Source organism: Seriola lalandi, unplaced genomic scaffold (assembly GCF_002814215.2).
Source record: "Seriola lalandi dorsalis isolate HSWRI2012SDOR001 ecotype SW California unplaced genomic scaffold, Sedor1 jcf7180002054285, whole genome shotgun sequence".
Lineage (NCBI taxonomy): Eukaryota > Metazoa > Chordata > Actinopteri > Carangiformes > Carangidae > Seriola > Seriola lalandi.
Window position 1 is genome coordinate 1,144,724 of NW_019524838.1, and position 21,997 is coordinate 1,166,720.

The 21,997-nt window shown below is 41.8% G+C and overlaps 3 protein-coding genes across 4 annotated transcripts; 2 read left to right on the forward strand and 1 right to left on the reverse strand.

The window, feature by feature from the left end:
• Positions 1 to 1,902: 1,902 nt before the first annotated feature.
• rgra (retinal G protein coupled receptor a) lies at positions 1,903 to 6,164 on the reverse strand. Its single transcript, XM_023405817.2, has 7 exons — positions 5,900 to 6,164; positions 5,417 to 5,573; positions 4,766 to 4,887; positions 4,049 to 4,202; positions 3,810 to 3,927; positions 2,217 to 2,330; positions 1,903 to 2,067 (listed from the first exon to the last, which is right to left on the reverse strand). The coding sequence occupies exons 1-7, from the start codon at positions 5,976 to 5,978 to the stop codon at positions 1,924 to 1,926; spliced, it is 888 nt and encodes a 295-aa protein (XP_023261585.1). The 5' UTR covers positions 5,979 to 6,164; the 3' UTR covers positions 1,903 to 1,923.
• A 2,631-nt stretch (positions 6,165 to 8,795) lies between these two features.
• On the forward strand, positions 8,796 to 14,219 carry lrit1a (leucine-rich repeat, immunoglobulin-like and transmembrane domains 1a). Its single transcript, XM_023405725.2, has 4 exons — positions 8,796 to 9,441; positions 9,929 to 10,389; positions 11,569 to 11,874; positions 12,147 to 14,219. The coding sequence occupies exons 1-4, from the start codon at positions 9,320 to 9,322 to the stop codon at positions 13,211 to 13,213; spliced, it is 1,956 nt and encodes a 651-aa protein (XP_023261493.1). The 5' UTR covers positions 8,796 to 9,319; the 3' UTR covers positions 13,214 to 14,219.
• A 465-nt stretch (positions 14,220 to 14,684) lies between these two features.
• Positions 14,685 to 19,356, forward strand: lrit2 (leucine-rich repeat, immunoglobulin-like and transmembrane domains 2). 2 transcript variants are annotated; one of them, XM_023405730.1, is made up of 4 exons: positions 14,685 to 14,857; positions 15,153 to 15,943; positions 17,456 to 18,201; positions 18,492 to 19,356. In XM_023405730.1, exons 1-4 carry the CDS (start codon positions 14,748 to 14,750, stop codon positions 18,516 to 18,518), a joined length of 1,674 nt encoding a protein of 557 aa, XP_023261498.1. In that variant the 5' UTR covers positions 14,685 to 14,747; the 3' UTR covers positions 18,519 to 19,356. The 2 variants fall into 2 exon arrangements, with proteins under 2 accessions (XP_023261498.1, XP_023261497.1); XM_023405729.1 differs by having other exon boundaries at positions 17,456 to 19,356.
• Positions 19,357 to 21,997: the final 2,641 nt, after the last annotated feature.

Sequence of the window (21,997 nt, forward strand, 5' to 3'; positions counted from 1 at the left end):
AGCAGTGTTAGACAGTGTTAATCTTTTATTAATTAGCCAAGAATTGCTATATTTCTGCAAGTTGTCATTATTTTAGGTTAATCACTTGCAGAGGAAACAAACTTGCAGAACAAAATAATAAATCCAATTAATATTTTCAACCCATTACAATAAAATGGAAATACAAGTTCACAGGATATCACAGGGACCAAGAAGTATTCAAAATCTATATATAACTAAATTGTACAGTAAGGAATAATTGTCATCTGGGCTTTTGACATCTGAAGTCCAAATGTTCTCCACTAACTAATCATTAAGATTTCTAAGAACTTCACACTTAAAACTATTCATCCATTTACATGGGAGAGTTAGGGTGTGATTAGGCCTGTTTGTTCTGTTGAGGATTTACATTGAGATAATAAACACATCATAAACACATGGATGCAACATGGTGCAGAAATTCAATCTGTGTAAATATTCCTAGTGTTTAAAAAGTGTCCACCTTCCATTTTTTTAGACCAGCGGCTAATGATGTTGTAATGATGTTATTCCATTTAGAGACACGCCCCACTCCGACCCTAAGTCTGATCATGTGTTGTTTTTTATTTACATTCCTCATTATCCTGTGCTATACTAGCTCATATGCAATATTAAAACTACAAAAGTGGACAATTTGGTTTTTGAAACCTACTGTAAGAATATTGATTATATGATAACCAGTGCGTTACGGTGTATTGTTTAACACTTTGGTTAGACAACACATTTCAAAGAAATGTCAACGTAATTCCCTATTTTTTCTATGAGGTCTGTGTGAAACAAAGTCATACATGCGCAAACATAATAATTGTACCATTTAATGACATTCACATGTTTAATTAATAAATTATGAACTAAAAAGTGTCTAAGTCCAAATTTTCCAGCCTAATCTTTACTCATTTATTTAATCGTTTATACATTTTATTAAGTAAATACCAATAATTCAATCTGACTACTCCTTTATTTCATATGCAAATCTGGAGGCGAGAAACACGTCCAGCTCATCTACAGCCAGCGACTAATCTCTAACTTGTTGCGGGGGCTGTGTATTGAAGAATAGTCCTCTTGTGGAGTGGATTAGTGCAGTTCTACTCTGGTTATCCCTCACGACTTCACAGAGCCTGACGGGACATCCGTGGCATGCACACATTTTCACATTTCATCGACAGCCGTGATAAAGAGTGTCCCCAGGCTCCGGTCAAAAACGTCATAAATCTGTGACATTAGCCCTCGGTTATGATGTTTGTTTGGTTTTTTTTTTCTGAATTAATTTCTTTTAGACCTTCCCTCCTCAACCAGAGGATACGGACAGGTAGCAAAAATTTTTGAATGGCTGTTTGCCAAGGGGACTTTTGCACTGAAGACATACTTAAGGATTATTGACAGAGCTCAGATGACAGTCTCTTGGCAACAGAGGTGTTGGCCAGTGAACTAGTTATTTATATCATGTTTCCGCCAAAAGAAAAGTCATGCTACATTAAACGTTTAGGGTAAATAGCTAATGTTCTTTAACAGAATGAATTCCAATATTTGCTATAATGTGCATAATTTGGTTTGAAGCTCCATACTACTTTCCTCGTAGGACTGTTTGTATTTTCAGTCAGCCAACATGAATGACGTCTGTTTTCAGTAACATTTCTTAAAAGATGAAAATCATCACCTACTTAATAAAAGAAAATTCCAATAAGTTTGACACTGACCTGAGAAATCATGAGTTTGTTATAGTTTGTCACATCCTTTACGAAACACAACTGCAGAAACAATGAACCACAAATCCAAGACAGATGTGTGCAAGGGACACCATTGTTCAAGACGCAACACATGCACATACACTCACAAACAGAAACATCTAGGTACCTGTGAGAAACCACCAGGACAGTAAGAGTGTGTGATTATTGCATGCTCAGTTTATTTGGACTTGTTCTCAATTTGAGGCACATCAATCTTTTCCCCGGTGAGGAATTGCCAGATGCCTCCTCTGTAGTTCTCATTTCCCAAAGCGTACAGGAAGACATTAAAGGTTGGCGAGGTCTTAGCCAGGATAGGAGCCATCTGCAGAGACAGGTGCAAGCACAACAAGGCTGTTAGAGCTTAAAAAGACCTCAAGGAGTGATCAAGTAAAGTCAGGATTTATATGTTTGAATTATAGTGGAATTACATTAGAGAGTATTTGTGTTCATGTACTTATTAGTTGTCCTTACCATCCTGAGCTTAGGGGAGACCAGGTTGGCGTTCTCCACGGCGGCATAGAAAGCCAGGATGCCATAGGGGCCCCAGCAGAACAACATAGTCTTAAGAGGAGTGTTGGGGTTGAACTACAGGGGGGAAACGACAGAGAGAGGCAGAGCGGGAGGGATAAAGTGGAGGAAAGAGAGGGAGAGAGAGGGGGAGAGAGGATCAGAACAAGAATGATTAGTCACCAATCAACCATAAAGAGTGAAGGAGACAAAAATGCCTTGTGTTTTTTACTAGGGGGTAAGTCACCCGTCTGGGATAATGTCTGGGAGAAACAGAACTGTGTCTGTCATGCGATTATTCAGGCTCAGCTAGGAACCTGAAAGAGCTAGTGAGTAAAGAGGCAGGTTGTTGTAATCCTGACTCTTTCTGAGTCAGAGCCTACGCATACAAAGCAAAATTTAACTCCATAATATCAAGTTTTCGTCCTTCTTTTCCTGCTTAGGAAGCTTTATAGTTTTTATAATTTTTATCCAACTGTCTGACAGTGTCATATATATTCTGTTTCAGCTTTTCCAACTCTCCACTGAGGCTGCTGAATGTGATGTTTACATTGAATTAAATATTCAATTCAAAGACCTTCAATCAAGCGGAAATGTTCTGGAAATCCTGTCCTTTGTCTTTCACACATTCGCCCTGACATATTTAGGAGTCCTGACGGTTTGAACAAAATTTGTTTGTACTGATTTTTCCCATTTGTGGGGGTTGGTGACATGAAGACTCTGAGGTATTTTTGAGGCTAGAGGAACATCAGACACATATTAGCTACATTTCATGGCATACATGTAATGCGCCTTACACATTGGCCGGTGTGTGACATTACATAATTTCATTGTCGTGGTGGAGGGCTTTTGCCGTCTCTGCTCTGTGGCTTTTGTGTTTGAAAAGAAAGTGCCTCCAGCCAGCTCAGATGACTGTGAGTAATGGGCTTATGCAACATAAAGTGAGGCAACCTGATTCAGCCCCTGAGGAACTTCGCTATTGAACTGACCATTCACAGATACATTGTTCTTTTCACTGCACACCAGCTACTGTCCGCATTCCCAACAACTGAAGCTCCCGGTCTTCCTGAGGCAATGACCTATATATGTCACAGCATGCACGCCCCCCATTCACTCTGTTTTGTTACTCTGAAAAAGGACCACGTGACGATGTTGTGCTTACGCTAGAAAGGGATGAAATAATTCCTCAGATTCCTTCCAATGGGTGACGTCAAAACAGGAAGAACCTTTACGTGAACTGCATCGTGTTTGTAAGGTTTTGTGCTTTAGGTTTAACTCTTAGTTATAACTGCCAGTTTCTTGGATTTCAGAATAAATTCTTAATTCCTCTGCATCATGCGTGTAATCAAAATTGAGTTTGGAGTAACTGAAGCAAAACAGAGCCAATCTGCCACTGTGTTGATATGAAAACAGAAAATTGCCATGCCAACTTGCATCTGAAATCTCAGTCTGTATATATACATCACTTTAAATACAGAATATACTGAATTCCTACTGAAGGCACCCATTTTCAATCCTATTTCACTGGACTTGGTGGACTTTTTTTTTAATACTTACCCTGGGGTTTCCAGTCTTCTTGAATTTCTGTGCAATGGACTGGTAAGAGGACATGACAACAAACATCTGGATGGCCATGTTGAAGATGCTCATGGGGATCAAGTAGGACACATAGTTTCTGTGGAGAGAGAAATGACAAAAAAATCTGCATAAACTGCTTCTGCTTAGGGACAGAAGATACCAAGAAATCTGTATTTATTTTGACGGCCCAGTGAAGAGCTGATGCATGTATACACTACCTGTCTCCCTTGCTGTAGTCCAGAGTGCAGCAGGTCCTGAGCGGCTCGTAGTCGTACTCTCCCCAGCCAATGAGGGGCATGGCGGACCAGAAGGCAGTGAAGAGCCAGATAAATACAGCCAGGGTGATGGCGCTGCTCCACTGCAGCTTTGTTCCTGACAAGAACAGGGTAAAAGAATTCATCTAAACTGCTTTAAACACCTCCAGCAATATGAATACATGCTTGACTACACATTATTCTCAATTTATTCACTCTTCAGTCATAGCAAGGCTAACATTTAATTGTGCAATTAGAGGGGTTTGTTTTAACATGTTTGCCTGTAAATGATGTGAGAACTGCAGGTTAGGAGTTGGATCACTTTCGTCTTCCGTTGTTTCCTGTATGTAATGATGGCTACAAATAGCAGTAGGGTCTGATGTTATTTCTCACAGGTATAGTGTTAACACTCAAGTCTCCTGGGTTGCAGTTCTATTTGGGTATCTGTTAACAAATGTTCTGTTTAGTCATGGTGATTAGAAAAAGTCTGTGGTAAATTTAAAGACAACAGGCCATTTGTTGAAAAGCCTTCAGAGGTCTTAAGATTGGGGGTGGGGGGCAAAGAACAAACAACCTGCTCAGTGTGTGTGTGGATGTCATGTGTGTGTGGGAGGAAGGGAAGTGGAAAACATTTGGTTTTGTCATCAGCTGCTCAGGGACTGAAAGCAGGTGTTAACTTACTGGTGCAGTACTGGTGGTATCTGTCCCAGGCAATGGCGGCGATGAAGTGGATACTGGCCAGAGCTGTCATGAAACCCTGGAAACCGTGAGTCTGGCATCCTTCAGAGCCATAAGGCCAGTACCTGGAGACAGAGGGTGTGTTTGTATAGATGAGGTTTTTGAGTCACCAACAAAGAATTTGTAAAAATGGCCCCTTCAAGGGTGAGCTGACTGTAGCAGGGTGCAATATAATAGCTTATTCTTGATCTAACCAGCCATGGATATATATATATATATATATACATATAAAATTTTATACATATAAAATATATAAATATAATATATTTAAAAAATAATAATAATAACAGTATATACAATCCCTGGACTAATGGACACTGAGATCAGCGTCTCTCATCTCCTGATTACAGCTTGAAAATCCTCTGCTTCTGCACATCATGACACAGGCTCCAGCAGTGCATTGACCGCCTCCCCCACCCATCTACTCTACAGCCTCCCTGTATCGCTTATCCAGCCCCATGTAGATTATTCACCTCGAGGACAGGTAGCCATTACTGTCAGCTGTGTTATTTGCTCATAACATGTAATTTGGCCACATACGGTCTGACCTTATATATTGATTACGAAAGAGGTGGTGGTTACATCATCACTCACCTCAGAAAGCTGGAGAAAGCGGCGATGGTGGCGTTCATGGAGATGCCCATATCAGCCATCGCTAAACTGAAGATCAGGAAATTGCTGGGGGTCCTCAGCTCTCTCACTTTGAGGAAAGCAACGATTGTCACCGCATTGAGAAAGAAGCCCAGCAGACCTTTTGGCGGAACAGAAACAAACAGTTCAAATCATGAATGAAAGCAGTATATGCGTCGATGAATGGAGATCAGAGCGCGCACACAGGCAGCACCGTGACATTTCAAGATGAGAATAAACATCGCAGTCATGTCTTTTGTTTAGAGACTGCCAGCGGAGGTTAAGAGTAGTTTCGAGAGACAACTACAGATCCTTTTCTCCTCACAACATTATGCAGTCAGTGACCGGCGAGCGGCGTGAGGTCCGGTCACAGGTTAATGTCACACACAGTGGGCGCAGTCCTCGTAGTATTTGGCTGAACTCCAGGCGTAAGACGACAACACTCACCCTCCACCAGTAGACAAGATCCCAGGGAGAACACATCAAACTCGGAGAAGCCCTCGGGTAAGGGGTAAGACGCAACCATCCTGAAACCGAATTGACTCAACAAAGTGCAGCTGTCACTGACTTTTCACTCCTCTCTGTCCGCTCGTTTACGATGTGCCTCAGTGTGACTGAAGAGAAGAGCCCGCTTTTAAAGGGGCATTTCACGTGAAAAGCATGCACTTTATTATGTAAAGCCCCCCTCGCTCTGTGTCGCCCCAATCCGTGCAGGAATGTCTTAATGAATATAACCACACAAACCGCAGCCCTTAATGCGTATTTGCCCACCGCAACAGTAAAGCCGTCAATTAGTTACACAACAAGCCTTTGTGTCTGTGAGAGAGGATGCTGATGTCGCTGCTGATGTCAAACGAACAGACGCTTGATGCAGCCCGTAGGGTCCGTGTCGCTTTAAGGAGACACAACAGGTGTCTGTGAAGCTGCAGCCTCCTGCCAACCAGAAATACACTCTCATCAAATGAGGAGACAAAGCCCTCAAAGATTTGCTCCATGAACAGTAAGCACTGGTGCAGGCGAGTGCATGACTCTTTGATCCAAGGTTACACCCAGGGCCGACAGTGTTGAAAATATAGGCTCCATGTGAATAAGTGTAAAGACATGTCTCTTATCTGCTGGCAAAAGATAACGATACATAGATTTATTATTTCCAGATTTCAAGCCTTCTCTGTGCACATCAACGCTCTGCAGTTTTAAAAAAAAAAATGAACCTGATGTGTTTCAATTCATTACAGTAACTCTGCCCATTCTCTGATTAATGACAAAGTGATTATTTTGAATACACTACACAGGATCCATGTGAGTATTGTTGTTCTGGATCTTTATTAATCCTTTGGCCCATATGGCAGGACTTTTGTTTTGACTAGTGAACATGAAACTGGACATGTCAGCATTTTGTTTTGTGGGACTCTTTTTTGTTGTTAGTTTCCAGCAGATAATAAACCTTTTGACAGGCACACTGACCTCAAGAGATTAAACCAACTCTACATCTGCCGGAAATGATAAGAGGACAAAATAAAATTGCACTTTTTGGAGCTGCAGACACAACAGAGGCTTGATTCGGTTTGGTTTTTTTTTTTTTTTTTACTGTGTAATACTGGCAAAATGTGGCGTACAATTAAAGTCTGTGTTCCAATTCAGTTTTAGCTGCGTAAAAGTGTGTAAATGACACAAAATCCTGCCATCATCCCCAGTCTTCAATAGATTTGTCATGTTTCAGTTGCGACATCATTTGCAGCTTTTCATGCCATAGGGCTGGAGGGGGAAACAAACCTGACATTGTGTGGCTGAGGTCTGTCTCAGTTTTAGGATTATAAGATCAGGAATCTTGTGAAATATAAGTGAAAATGTATAAAGTGTTAAATCATATAGAAATGCAAATGGTCAAAGATCCCTTTATTTTTGGACACTTTACATCTCTATCTTATGATAAATGGCTAATTTGGTATATTCATTTAAGCACTTGTATAGCAGATTATTTATGTGGCCATAAAAATAAAAATAATCATTAAAGTATGTGTTAGATCTGAATATGGAGACACTGTGAGAAAAGACTGAATTTCTTTCAGTTGTCTTATTGATGTTGAAGAAAAAGTGCCCAAATCCCTGTGTCCTCAGTTGACACCTAAGTGTGCAGCTCTCACATTTTATTTCTTTGATAACTACTAAGTGTATTTATTCTAACATTACTGTGTTATGTCTGTTCTTATGAGACTTTTTACACACTAAGAATGACATAGCACCTTAAATAAAGCCCAGTCTTCTGATTCATACAATATAAAAGGGGGGCTTTATTGGCCTCAGTAAATAAGATTAAGGACTTGCAGTGCAATATGGAATGTTTAAGTTTTACAACTCTATTGCTCAACACTTTTAGAGCCTATTTACTGAACTGCACGGTTCTAAAACCACACATACTGGAAGACCTGTGACCCAGATGGATTTAATACAAATGGTTAAACTGTGCAATAAAACTAAGATACATCTAAATCTACAGGATGGGTGAAGGAAGACTTAATATGAGGCACACAACACACAGACACAGAGACAAAGAGAGAGACCACAGTATATTGAAGATTTCCAAATAAAGAAATGAATCTGCTATTATTAATCTATAATCTTTTTTAAACTTTTTGTTGCGTACTAAAACCTCTGACCTGGCTCTGTGGTTAAATGTGGGTCAGATGTAAAAAAAAAAAAAAAAAAAAAGTTCTGGCTGCCAAGTTGTTCAAACACATTAAAGGCCCCTGAGTTTCACCATCTCTTCAGACCACAGTCGGCACGCTTTGTAGTGCCAGCCAAGTGTTTACGCTGAACTTCCAGTGTGATGAAATAAGAGGGGGAACACAAGGGACAGGTGCCAAATTACATGTAGTATTTACCTACATTGCAAAACAAAAGCTTTACAATCTGTGGTATTTTTGACCCAGTAGTAAGGATTATGTCTTAATTATTTACTGAGATGAAACCGAAAGGCCAGAACAGTTTTAACATACAGTTCTTACTATTATAGTTTTTTTTCTTTTATTCTGACAATTTGTGTTGGATTAGAAAATACTGCTAAGTTTCCTGTTGGTGAATAGACTAATTTATGTGCAGAAGGAGTGATAAAAGGGGGGGGGGGGGGGGGGGGTCTGAATGTAAAAAAGTATTATGTAGGTCTGATTGAGCACAATACTTAAGTATGTTTATTTTCTGCCTGAGAAACATTGTGGCTTTCTCATCAGTGGTTCAGGCCTCACCAGCTGGGTAAATTTATTTTATTTTGGATGAAAAAGTATATAAAATATCTGTTTCAAATCAAAATATAATCTTTGCTTTCTAACACCAGAGCTATTAGTTACTTTGTGATAAAGAAATATTTTATGGATGGCAGAATCAGAGAATGTTAAGTGAACATCTGTTGAGTGCACATCCCAAGGTAGGAGCCACAGCCTATGATATAGGGGCCACCGTGTGGTAAAACATAGTGCTGCCCACTTACAGATTAACAGTCATGGCAGGGCTCAAATGAACAAGCTACATTTGAGGGAAAGAAAAAAAAAATCCAAACATCACAGTGGATTATGACCATTTCGGAAGTGTTTTTCTGTGATAATAAATAGGGACGTCTCTGCGCAGCCTATCGGATTCCAGGATGCAATACGCATCCAAATGAAAAGAACGCCAGTCCTTTCGCTAATCCTTGTATATCCTTTTTATCTCGGGACTCATAGCAGTCTGATCACTATGGGACAGCGAAGCGGTGGGACAAAGCCATGCGGATGATATTCCTGTAAATGAGAGAGAAAAGCAAGTCTGTTTGACTTCAGTGGGCGCAAACTGGGCGCATGTAGGCAAGCTGCGTATGCGTAAAAGTGGGCCAAAATGTTCCTCGTTCTGCTCCTGGGGCTCTACGTGGCCACAGGTGCACTTGTCTCCCCAGTGAGCTCCTGCCCGTCGCAGTGCAGCTGTTTTTTTCACAACCTGAGTGATGGATCAAAGGCCAGGTAAGGAGGATGTCAAGATGGAAATGATTTTATATCCAAAACACACTGTGATGTGGTCTGGTTTGTGCGCACAGACGCATCTTTTTAGACGGACAGGTCTTGTCCTCACAGATGTTTGCACAGAGGTGAACACGTGTGCAAAAGATAATTCAGGGAGTGCATGTTGGTCCAATTTTATTTAATGCAGGATTATCTCTCAAAGGCACTTTCAGCCTCCCCATCTATGCGTTTTATGTGTTTGGGTGGATTGGGGAATGAGTATTTTTCAGAATTATTAGCAGCGGGATTTCTGCTGCCTGTGAATTAACTCATATTTTGGTGTCATATAGAGTCCACAGCACGATTTGATTGAAGACTTTAATGGCCATTTTTTATTAATTATTTAATTTTGTATTTACTGTGTTACTTTGCAAAAATCTGCTTAATTGCCTAATTTGTGATGGATGAGTTTGAGGTGAACACGAATTCACTTGTGTCTTCTTTGTAGGAGCGTGATTTGCAATGATCCCGAGATATCTCTTGTGCCTGTGGGGTTCCCTGTTGACACGTCCAAGCTGCGGATCGAGAAGACGGCCATCCAGCGGATACCAAGCGAAGCCTTCAACTACCTCTCCAGTCTGGAATTCCTGTGGATGTCTTTCAACACCCTGTCCGCCTTGAATCCGGACAGTTTCAGGGGGTTGTTCAACCTGGAAGAGCTTCGTCTGGACGGCAATACCCTCACCGCCTTTCCCTGGGAATCTATCATGGACATGCCCAGCCTCAGACTTCTCGATTTGCACAACAACCAGCTCACCTCGCTGCCCGCGGAGGCCACAACATACATCAAGAACCTCACCTACCTGGATCTGTCCAGCAACAATCTGCTGACCCTGCCGGCAGAGGTGCTGTCCACCTGGCTGGCGGTGAAACCAGCGCAAGGGCCAGAGAGCTCCAAAATGATACTTGGTAAGGGAGGGTGCACATCCTGATACACAACCTTCATTCACCCAAACTTCCTGGTCGTGGTTTATGCCTGTCTCAATTTGAAATACCTTAAGCGCGCTTTTAAACACCGTGCGTAAAGCTGGACAGAACAGCTGCTAGGCAACACATCATTTAATGTATGCAGTTATGCTTGGTGAATCTTGGTGATAAAAATCGTCAATAAAAAAAGTTATTATAAATGTACTAACAAGTTTACTATTTGAAGACCAAGGCAACACTTTACTGTAACACCCCTTATTTAGCATTGATAGTCAGTATGAACGTTTGATAAATGGTACTAACACACTAAAATGAAGATGTTAGCAGATATGAGATATAAGCGTTTATTAATGTGTTTGTCAACAACTATAACTTCCCCTGTGTGGAGAAGTTTTATAAACCAGTGGAAGCTGGTGTAGAAACAGATAATGAATGACAACACAGTAAAACACAGCTGTAATAATATAAAATATGTCTTTGTGGGAGAGGTTATCATCAAATACAGTAGGCCTACATAAATGTCTTTATATCTTCTCACTACTACGTAAACCATATATTAAATGTGTAGATATAGCGCTTATGAATTCTAATTTTCTATCACATTTTGTTTCTTTATGTTTATTTTGTGTCTTGACCCATTCTGCACCAGTTTACCTTTTATATCTGAAGACAATGACACAATTGAAATCAGTGTGGCATTTTTTGTTTTTGTTTAGTTTAGTTTAGTTTTATTGCCTTTAAAATCAGTTCAAGTGCATGCACGCTGTTGCAGGACTTCACAGCCCACTTCATGTAAAGAATACAAGTAGAAATATAAAGTTCATTTTGCACTTTCCTTTCTTGTGTGTTTAATCCATCCTGATACTCAGAATAGTGGACAGCTGGTCCAGGTTCAGCTCTAAAGGCTGCTGTGCCAGTCACGGTCAAGGGCAGGTGAAATGACAGCAAAATCTGATCTTGATCACCAGACCATCATCATCACCAACACCACAATCATTGCCGTAGTCATGGTCATAATGTAGTTTATGAATTAAATGTTAATCCTCTTACAGGATTAACATCCTAACATCCACACCAGCCATCTGCAGGCTGGTCTATCACTTTGCACACAGCTGGACGCTCGTCTTCCTCCTGTAGCCTCACTTATACCCTCACCCTCAGGTCTCCATGACAACCCCTGGGTGTGTGACTGTCGGCTCTACGACCTGGTCCAGTTCCAGAAGTCTCCAACGCTTTCAGTGGCGTTCATCGACACGAGGCTGCGGTGTTCAGCTCCGGAGAGCGTGTCGGGGGTTTTGTTCAGTGATGCGGAGCTGCGCCGCTGTCAGCTCCCACGTATCCACACTGCCGTGGCACGAGTCCGGAGCGCTGTTGGAAACAATGTGCTGCTTCGTTGTGGAACCATTGGAGTCCCCATCCCAGACCTGACATGGCGCAGGGCAGATGGACGAGTGCTCAATGGAACAGGTGAGTCAGCAGCTCTCTGGATGTCAGAGTCTGTTATGCGGCTGAGATAAGATGCTTTTGTCTGCACTGTAGTGCTGCTGTTAATTAAACAGAGAGCCACCAGTTGTAAGTCTGACTGACGGCTGTGGCCACAACAATGGGTTATACAACACTGATCACCTGCTTGGCGTCTCTTTGCACGTTTTTTTTTTTGCACATTTGCACATTTTCCATATGTTGTCCTTTTGTTATCATTGTGTAACAACCATATTCTCTCCTCTCTGCTTCCACAGTCCAGCAGGAAACCTCAAAGGAGGGAATCACCTGGTCCATCCTCAGTGTCCCAGCTGTGTCCTATCGTGATTCAGGGAAATACATCTGCAAGGCCACTAACTACGCAGGGAACGCAGAGGCTGTCATTTCTCTCGTCGTCTCTAACTCACCAAAACCAGATGGGAACCAGACCAGCAATGACAAGAAAGCCAAAGTCAAGAAACCCAACCAGATGGGCAAAGCTGCCTACCAGGAGAAACTGGTGGCCAGATATGTGGTTCCAACCTCCACCCCTTCATCCCTGCCTGCCCTGGATCCTGGCCTTCCACCTGGGCTTGGTCCTGGTCCTGGACTAGCCAGTTACAGCCTGGCTGACAGAGCCACACCGGGGCCCGCCACCTCCTCCAACCCAGATGCACTGCTGGATCTGGAGAAGACTAATCTAAGCAACTTGGCAGCCAACACCTCGTCGCTGCAGCAGGACCCGGACAGGGTGGTCCGCTCAGTAAAAGTAGTGGGGGACACAGACAATACAATTTCTCTAAACTGGAGAGCCCCTAAAGCCAAGAACACGACAGCATTTAGCGTGCTGTACGCTGTGTTTGGAGAGAGGGACATGAGGAAGATCAATGTTGGGGCTGGACAGAACCGTGTAACCATCGACGGGCTGGTGCCCAGGACCAAGTACATTGCCTGCGTGTGTGTGAGGGGGCTGATCCCCAAGAAAGAGCAGTGTGTCATATTTTCCACTGATGAAGCAGCCAGTGCCACTGGCACCCAGAGGCTGATCAATGTGATTGTGATCACAGTGGCCTGTATCATCGCTGTCCCGCTCACCGTCATCGTGTGCTGTGGGGCGCTGAAGAGACGCATTCAGAAGTACTGGGGAAAGAAATCCAAGGACATCCAAGATTCATATGTGACCTTTGAAACACTGTCGCCTGGCACAAAGGCCAAAGGGCTCGAGGGCGAGTATTTAAACAGACTGAACCCAGAGGAGTCCAACAGGCTGCTGTCAGCCCGCTCCAGCCTGGACTCTGAGGCCACAGCTAAGATAGAGGGACAGCCTAACGAGTACTTCTGCTGACGTCATGCTCCAGCTCCGGCTCCTGCTCCACGCCATCTTCCTCGCACTCACCCGCATCCACGTCCCGGTCCAAACCCTAATACCCATTCACATCCCCATCCTCATCACCACCCCCATCCCCATCACCATCCACATCCATATCCACAACACCATTCACACTCTCACCCTCACCAACACCCTGACGTCAGTCCCCCTCCCACCCGCTCCCATACGCCCACACCATGGGATTCCCCCCCACCTGTTCCCCCTCGCTGGATCACGCCACCGACTCCACCGCCACAGAGAGCCAACTTCTATCAAAGGACTTTTGCACGCTGCACTATCATGGAAATATCAGTTTAGAGAATATTCACATTTCAATTCACTTGTTTTTTTTTTCCAGATATGGACTGTCACACATGTACCCACACATTAATAATCGACAACATCCAAACACACTCATGCTTTCATGTCTAAAAGAATGTTTTTATCACTAAGCCTGTAAGAGAAAACATGTCAAAAGCTGAAACAATCATTGTAATTTATATTTCATTTCACTTGCATGGCCCAGCAAAGAAACCTCTGCAACCTAATCTGATTTTAAAGGGAACTCAACGGCAGGCACTCCATTGTTTATATCATATATGTATGTGCATGATTTATAAATACATTACTGGATGATGTACACTTACATATAAAGTTAAGTCTGTGCCTCTGTATATATCCGTCATACGTTCTCGGAGAAGATATACACATAGGCATGGTTCTAAACTCTGGTGAATGGAGAAAAAGCTGGAGCTGGAGAGAAGTACAGAAAGGACTGAACTATGACACAATGTAAATAGCGTGAAAATGATGCAAAATGAAATATTAAACAATTTCTACTCCCAGCAACGAGACACTTAATGAAATATCTCTATGTACCTGTTTTGTGCCACTTAGAGGCATCATTACCCCATTAAATGTAGATCTATTCATTCCAATGATATTATTTGAATAAAGTTAAATAAACTTTTATATATACATATCCACTTAGCAATGCTGTGTGGTTTTATATCTCTATTTCCACCTCACAATACTGATCATTTTTTTAACCCAGGTCTCCTTTCAGAAAATATTTATACTTTTGATTTTATTCATGTGGCTGGTTTGCTTATAGCTGATCGAGCTGCTTTTGAGGAGTGAGTTCAGGACCTGCCAACTCTTGGGAGTATCTGTCTCAGGTGGTCTAGGACTTAAAGGTGATACTTCAGTCTTTATAAAGGGTTTGTAATGTCTTTATTGATAAGTGATCTATAAAGCCTTTTATTATTTACATTAGTCACAATTTAGAAAAAAACGGTTGACTGAATAAGAAAGTGGTGCCTCCTTGAACATATAGTGGGTCAGACCTATTGGCAAGTGTTAATCATGCGCGTCTTCCCCAAGAATTAGATGCCACTTGTTCAGTACGCAGTACGTCAGGGATTAAGCTTAATAGGCTTCTCGCGTCTGCCGCACTGGATATGTCTTGAGCACGAATGTAGCCCTCAACTTTCAAGTATTTTCTCGGACTATGGACATAATTTGTTACCTGCTAGTTATAGTCGTGTTTAACGTTCAAGCCTATGGAACTTATTCTCAATGTTTACGCGGGTGCAGCTGTGTAGAAGACCGTCATGGAAGGTAAGACCGATTTCATGTCGTGCAATCTTGACAACGGAGGTATTTTTAACCAATCCAACTGTGTCAGTGGGTGACGGTAGATACACAGGTGACTGAGTAAATGGTTATTTGAAAATTGCAGCGTTTATTTTTTCTCAATAAAGTAGAGAGGGAGAATTTAGGGGAATATATTGAGTTGTATAAAGCTCTTATCTGTGGTCCTAACAAGCCACTACAGGTGATACAGCTTGTGTTCATGAGGCATTAGGCTGCACAGAAAGCAAATGCTCATTTATGCTCTTCCCTTTAACCATAGGTCACTCATATGTATGGAGGAGAGCGCGTTTGGGGCCCTACCAGAGAACCTTCCAGATGATATGACCAAAATCCGAATTGAAAAATCTCACTTTACTGAAATACCCAGAGGGGCATTCTCAAAGACCCCCGCCTTGGAGAACTTGTGGTTGAATTTCAATGATATCACAGTGATAAACTCAAAAGGTCTGGAGGGTTTGGGGAACTTAACTGAGCTCCGTCTGCAAGGGAACAAGCTGCGATCAGTACCATGGACAGCGTTCGAGGACACGCCGGCCCTCAAGATCCTGGACCTGAAGCACAACCAGCTGGACGTCCTGCCGGAGCATGCGTTAAAATTTTTGCCAGGTCTGACTTACTTAGACTTATCCTTCAATCGGCTTACGGTCATATCGAAGGAGGTCTTCCAAAACTGGCCTCTTTACCAAAAGCTAAAGAGCACGGAAGATCGGGAGGCGACAGCTTTCGGGCCGAACGTCGTTCTGGCGCTCCACGACAACGCCTGGCTCTGCGACTGCCGCCTGAAGGGCTTCGTGGAGTTCATCAGGTCCCTAAGGCCCCCGATTATTCTGATGAACTCCTACTTGACCTGCTCAGGGCCGGACTTTAGGGCGGGCAGGTTCTTCCATGAAGTAGAGCTGCAGGCGTGCATTAAGCCCGTGGTCAGCAGCCCGGCCTCCAACATCAGCCTGCCCCAGGGCGCGAACCTCACACTGCGCTGTCTCGCCAAGGCCAGGCCAGACCCAGCGGTGTGGTGGACATATGGTCTGAAGATAATCAGAGGATTTCATGGTAAGAGTGCGACATACATCCGCGCACCAGCTCCAGTGATATGGTAAATTAGATACTTAAACACACATTTTAATCGCCGACCCCTCTTAAGATGCAGAGGTTAAATCTGGATGTTGGCCCACCGCGATATAATCACCACTGATTCTCTCAAGCTGCGCAACACCATCAGTGTTGATTAAGAGTGTTGGAGATTATAGTGTGCTCTAGACTACCTAATGTCAACCATGTTGGGATACTGTGTAATTAATTAAACCTCTGCGTCATTAGACTTAACCTTAGTGGGTCCATTTCTTACAGTAGCCCAGATCATATGACTCCAAGTTACCAGTCCATCATAAACTAATAATAATACCAGGCTTCTGCTCACTATTAGAAGGCCTATTACTGTCACTGCTGAGAACAGTCACCTATCCTATTAATTTGTGTAGAAACCAAATGGGTGTAGCCAAAATTGTACCCAAGTAAAACTACTGTTTATACATTTTTATACTTTATAATAACAAGTACTCAAGTAGAAGTAAAAGTAGTCATCAAAATAATGAGTAAGACTAAAATCCAAACTACACTTTCTAAAAATGCTTTAAACTGGTTAATAAGTGTTTATTAATTGTTATTTGTTCAGTTGTAAGTCATTAATAAGAACAAGCTATTGCCAATTTGTGAAAAATCGTCCTGACTAGTGAGTCATTAATAGTCAAGTCCTTAATAAAATCATTAATTAAAGGTAATGAGTGCGTAACCTAATAAGCAATCAAGGTCACAGTAACAAGTAAGTCACTAGCAAAAACTCACAGGTGTCTCACTGTCTAATAAGACAGCAGAAGTTAGCCAGTCATGTAAGTAAGTTGTTAATAAAGGATTTCTATACCAACCTGTTAAGTCTGTGATTTTAAATCTTAATAAGTTCTTTGTGGATACTCTGCAGCATGTTCCAGAAGGTCAGAGGTCAATTGGTCTATTTGAGGGGTCTTCTTGATGAATTAAAGGATGCTGCTAGAGGAGGATGAACGTAAAATGAAGCACACTGCTGTCTTCTTTCTACTGTTTTAGTGTGGACATTACCCACACATCATCATTTCAGTTGTTTAACATATACTAGGACATATCTTAAGTGTGATCACAAACAAACAATGACAAAACAATTAATTGAAAAAAAGAAATTCCAGATCAACTGATTCTTAAAATAATTGTTAGCTGCAGTCCTGCAATGTATATTCACCTTAAAGCTGTTAACGTCTAGTATATGTCTGTAGCACTATGATTTGTGTGTCTGTGGGAAGGGGTCGTTTTCAGCCTATAACTTTAATGGGGGCTTAAGTGGCTTAATTGTTTAATTTCTTCTTTGTCTTGTGTGGTGGAAAAAAATTACCTGAATTTGGTGAAATAATTTCTTTTGTGTATAAATGCCTCAACATAATTACCAGAATGAGTTTTTCTAAAACAGAGTTTTATTGTTTAAGGTTGCATGTTTCTTTGTTTTTTAAAAACATTGGATACCCCTTGTCCTCGCAGAGTCTCAGGAGAGAGTGGATGAAGACACCATTAGATCCCTCCTGCTGATCCCCTCCCTCCATGCCGCCGACCGTGGTGTCTACACCTGCACTGCTGTCAACTTCATTGGGAACTCCTCTGTCAGCATCCTGCTGGATGTTCACTCTCCAGACGGCTCCCACTCATCAAGCCTCCCTGGCTTCCCGGCTGCACCAGGTGCTGGAGATGAAAATGTCTACATCGACATCCGCATCGCCAAACAGATGGTACGTGGTATCTCCATCGAGTGGTACGCTGCCTTGGAGCACCCTGCCGAGACCTGGTTCACCATCCACTTTGGCCGCGCAGATGCTGATAAAAAAGAAATGATCTACATCGGCCCCGGGATTCACTCTTACTCCGTCTCCGACCTGATGCCTGCTACCAAATATGAAATCTGCGTAACCATTAAGAATCAGACACCACGTCCAGGCCAGTGCATCATGTTTGTAACAGGAAGTGACATTACTGAGATGGAGCAGAGGGAGAAACTGATTCATATAGTGGTGATAGTTTTAGCCATGGTGCTGGCGGTGCCTATAGGTATGTATGCCTGCACCACTGACATTAAGTTTGCCTGTCTGGAGGGTATCATGGAGTCCTGGAAGAATCGGCGCAGAGAAAGCAGCTCTTCAGGGGTGGAGCGAGACAGGCAGGGCACCTTCGACAGCCTGCAGGCCGCCAGCGACGAGGGCCTGGTTAATAAAGATTCCAGTGAAGACAGGAAGGTGAGGAGGAGGTCAGATGACAGGCTGAATAAGAGCAAAGCTGACCACAGCAGACTCACAGCTGAACTATATTAAATTACTGTTTTGTTAAATCAGGAAGGAAAAACATGAAATTGAGCTTGTAATAACAGACTGATGACTCAACTCTGACCAACTCTTTCTGTAAATTAGAACTGAAAAAACAAAACCTGCTGCATGATACTGACTTTGATACTGATATAACTACATTATTCAACAGAATGACAATATTGTCTGCCTTGGTTTTAATCTCATCTCTTCCTCTGTTCTAGGCCGAGGAGTGTGTTGCAAAGATGTGAATGATGACCATTATGTCAAGAGTGTAATTCAAGGATTTGCTCCAGTGTAGAGAATGTGCTGCAGTTTGTTCCTGTCTGAAACAGGACATGTTTGTCTTATTTTCATGATGTGTTCAAATGTAAATTAGCACACATTTTAAATTGCTGCTTTATATGAAGCCTTTGTGATTGATTTAAATGAAACCCCGACTTCTTGATGAGGACTTTCAGTCGTATGTGTATACTTTTCTTCTTGATTTGAGTCTGTGTTAGCACTTTAATATTGTTTTACGTATATATATATTTATATATGGATCTATTGATCCATTGAGCTGACTGGTTTCAATTTGGCTCACCTTGCTTACTTTGTCAGTTAAGTTGTTATATTTTTACTGTACAACATATAACTGGATCTGGAAAAAGAAATTCTCTTTAAACAGATGGTGAGTGTGCATTTTCATCAGTAGAAAATATTTTCTTTCAATTTTCTACAAATCATAATAATTCACAGTTTGTACATACAGTGTATGAGTGTCCGTTACTATATATAAGTTTTTTTCCTACTTTTTAAAAGAGCAACCAGACACCTCATGTATCAGTGGATCCTGGAAAATCTTTCATTAATTAATCATTTTATATCAAATCTTGCTTTCCTTTGTGTTTACGTGTGTATGTGCGTTTGTGTATGGGGTCATATCATGTGTTTGGTGTCATAGTACCATGGCATAGTTCTTTGAAAGCAGCATTATGGGTGAAAAAACATCAAACAAAGTAACAGGATCGTAATTCCTTGTCCCTTTTATATAATTGAAGGTTACCTGGCAACACAAACGACCACCAAATTTGAATTAAATTGATGTAAAATTTAAATTTTGTGTATGTGTGTTTTTGTTCTACCATTTATTTACTGATGCTTGACCTTGGCAGAAAAAGGGGCACTGAGTTGATTTCACACATAAAGTTGCAGCAAACAGTTGTAAAAGTCCTGTGCGGCTCTGGAGGAAACTTTCCAAAGTCTCATACCATCAGGGTTATCACACCTTGAGCTTGAAAGTTAAAGTTTTGAACAGAAAGCCAGTGTTTCAAAACAGGAGCTGTGGGGTTTGAAAGAAGTGAGTGTGTATCAGCTACTGAGCTGGATATGAGCTTTTAGATATTGAGTGACCCTGCATATCTGAAGGAGGAAAAAAAGGAAAAAGAAAAAATCTCTTTTGAGTCCCCCAACTTTCTGCAAGTGCAATCTCTGCAGTTAAAAAGTATTTTACTGTATGTTTATATGACCAGGCACAAGGTTACAGCCCTATTGACATTGTATCTGCATTAAATGAATCAGCGATAGAAGTTGACAAACAGAAAGAAACTTGATAGGTCAACACTTAAAAGTTTATGTTAAACATAGGAGTGAATTTCAAAATCGCAGTTACACACCACTGAGGTGGCTGAAGCCATTTGATGAAGTTCAGTATGTGAACTGTAAAGTTTCACTGACATATGTTTAATCCTCTCTGCGTCTGTACATGTACGTCACAGTTCTTCACTTCTGCGAACACAACACACAGCAGCCATGCGTCACACATGATCTGCGCCAACCAACCCAGACAGATGGCATGTCGGATATTCCTCGGCCAATGGCATTGTTCATTTGACATAATACCCAAACACTGGCATCCTCTCCCATATCCTCTCTTTCTGTCACTTTATGATCAGAACACACGAGCCCCCTCCTCCATCTCCATGTGTTGTCGTCTCTTGTGACGCAAGGAGATCAGTCCATCTCTGCTGGGACCCGCTGCTGTTGACTTACGATGAGGGTTTTAAATGACTGGCTGAGATTGGCAGCTCTCATTTTCTGGAGCGCAGGCACATCTGCTTTCTTGCTTGTTCAGATGTGTTTATATGATTTGCGGGTGGGGGATTGATGTTGCTTTTTGTTGTAATCCCTATCCACCGTTTTATGACACAAGACAATGTGAATTCTGTAAACACTCAATTTCAGCACAGAACACATGAATTACATGTTTGTTTGGGCTTATCTTATTTTTCTCCTTACATACCCTGTGTATGATTTAAACACTGCTGCTGATCTCATGGGCAGCAATGTTCAAAGATCAGAAGTTAACTTCTTGTATTCATGATGTTTTATTTCTTAGTTTTTCTTTATTCGGAAAAGCAGATGTTTCATTTACCTTTTAGAAGCGCCATTGCTTCAAACACATACCAGGATTTTTGAACCCTGTGTGTTTCTTTCATTCTAAAGCATCAATGCTCTTTGCAACTTTCAACTCTGTAATCCTCTATCAAATAGCCCAGTAATCCTGGCTGCCTCTTACATGGCATAATGCATGATCATTTGGGCTGCTCCTCATATTCCCTCATTTCACTTCAGAGCATTAACAGCTTGCAACATTGAAAAGTGTTTGTGTTTTTGTGTGTGTGACAGCTTCGACCTAAAATTTGGGTCTGTTTCCTCAGGAATCTTCGGGACTGCAGTTGGGTGAGAAAGCAGCACATCTCATATTTGTGCAAAAGCATTTTTGCATTTTTTCTGACTCAGTTTAGGAGGCAGTTTTTAATTTGTCAAGAAAAAATTAAAAAAGAGCTCCACTCTGCATCATCATAACCATATGAAATGTGCCAGCCGACGTTGCAGAAAGTTTGACGCCAGTCACACATATCTTGTCAGTTCAAACTAGATCAGGGCAGATGGACTTTTGGTTTTTCGCCAACAATGCAATATTGTACAAAGATGAACAAGTTGGTCCTTGGATTAGAGAGGGTAATCTGCAAATTTCATGTTTTATGTAACTTTGAAATAGTGTACATGTTTGGCTGATGTCTACACAAATACCCAGCGAGTGGTTCAGTGTAACTTCATAATTGGTAGTGCTCACATTGACATTGGAGCTAAGGAGAGCAAAGGGGCTTGTATCAGGATAATATATTACATATTTGCAGAACATCTGGTGAGGTCTTACTAAAAACAACAGCAAATGTAATATAGCGGTGTAAGGCCCCATTCATACATCTCATTCTAGCCCCTGTTGTTCTACATTACTCTTATTCAGTGTTTGGATTTACTGCTTTGTTTATATTGATCGAATTTTTACAATATCTTAACACATGCTGCACCAGCTTCTTTCTTCTGCTTCTTTCAGACTAATGAGACTAAAATCTTCCTCAAGGCCACAAAAGCTTCAACTTCAGTCCTTCTATCTTTTACACACCTTATTTGTCTTTCACCGGAGTGCTGTGGTCCAAGCTGCTTCTCCTTTGTCTCCAGAAGGGGGCAGTACAGTATTTTTGCAGGCTCATTAAGGAGGTGTTGGTCTTAAGATGATGGTAACAAAGCTCTCTCTCTCTCTCTCTCTCTCCCTCTCTCTCTCTTTCTTTCTCTTTCTCTCTATCTCTTTCTCTCTTTCTCGCTGTCTATCTCTCTCTCTCTGTGTTCCACAGTGCCCTCAAGGCTACAGTCCACTGATCTGGTTGTCCTGGACTCACTA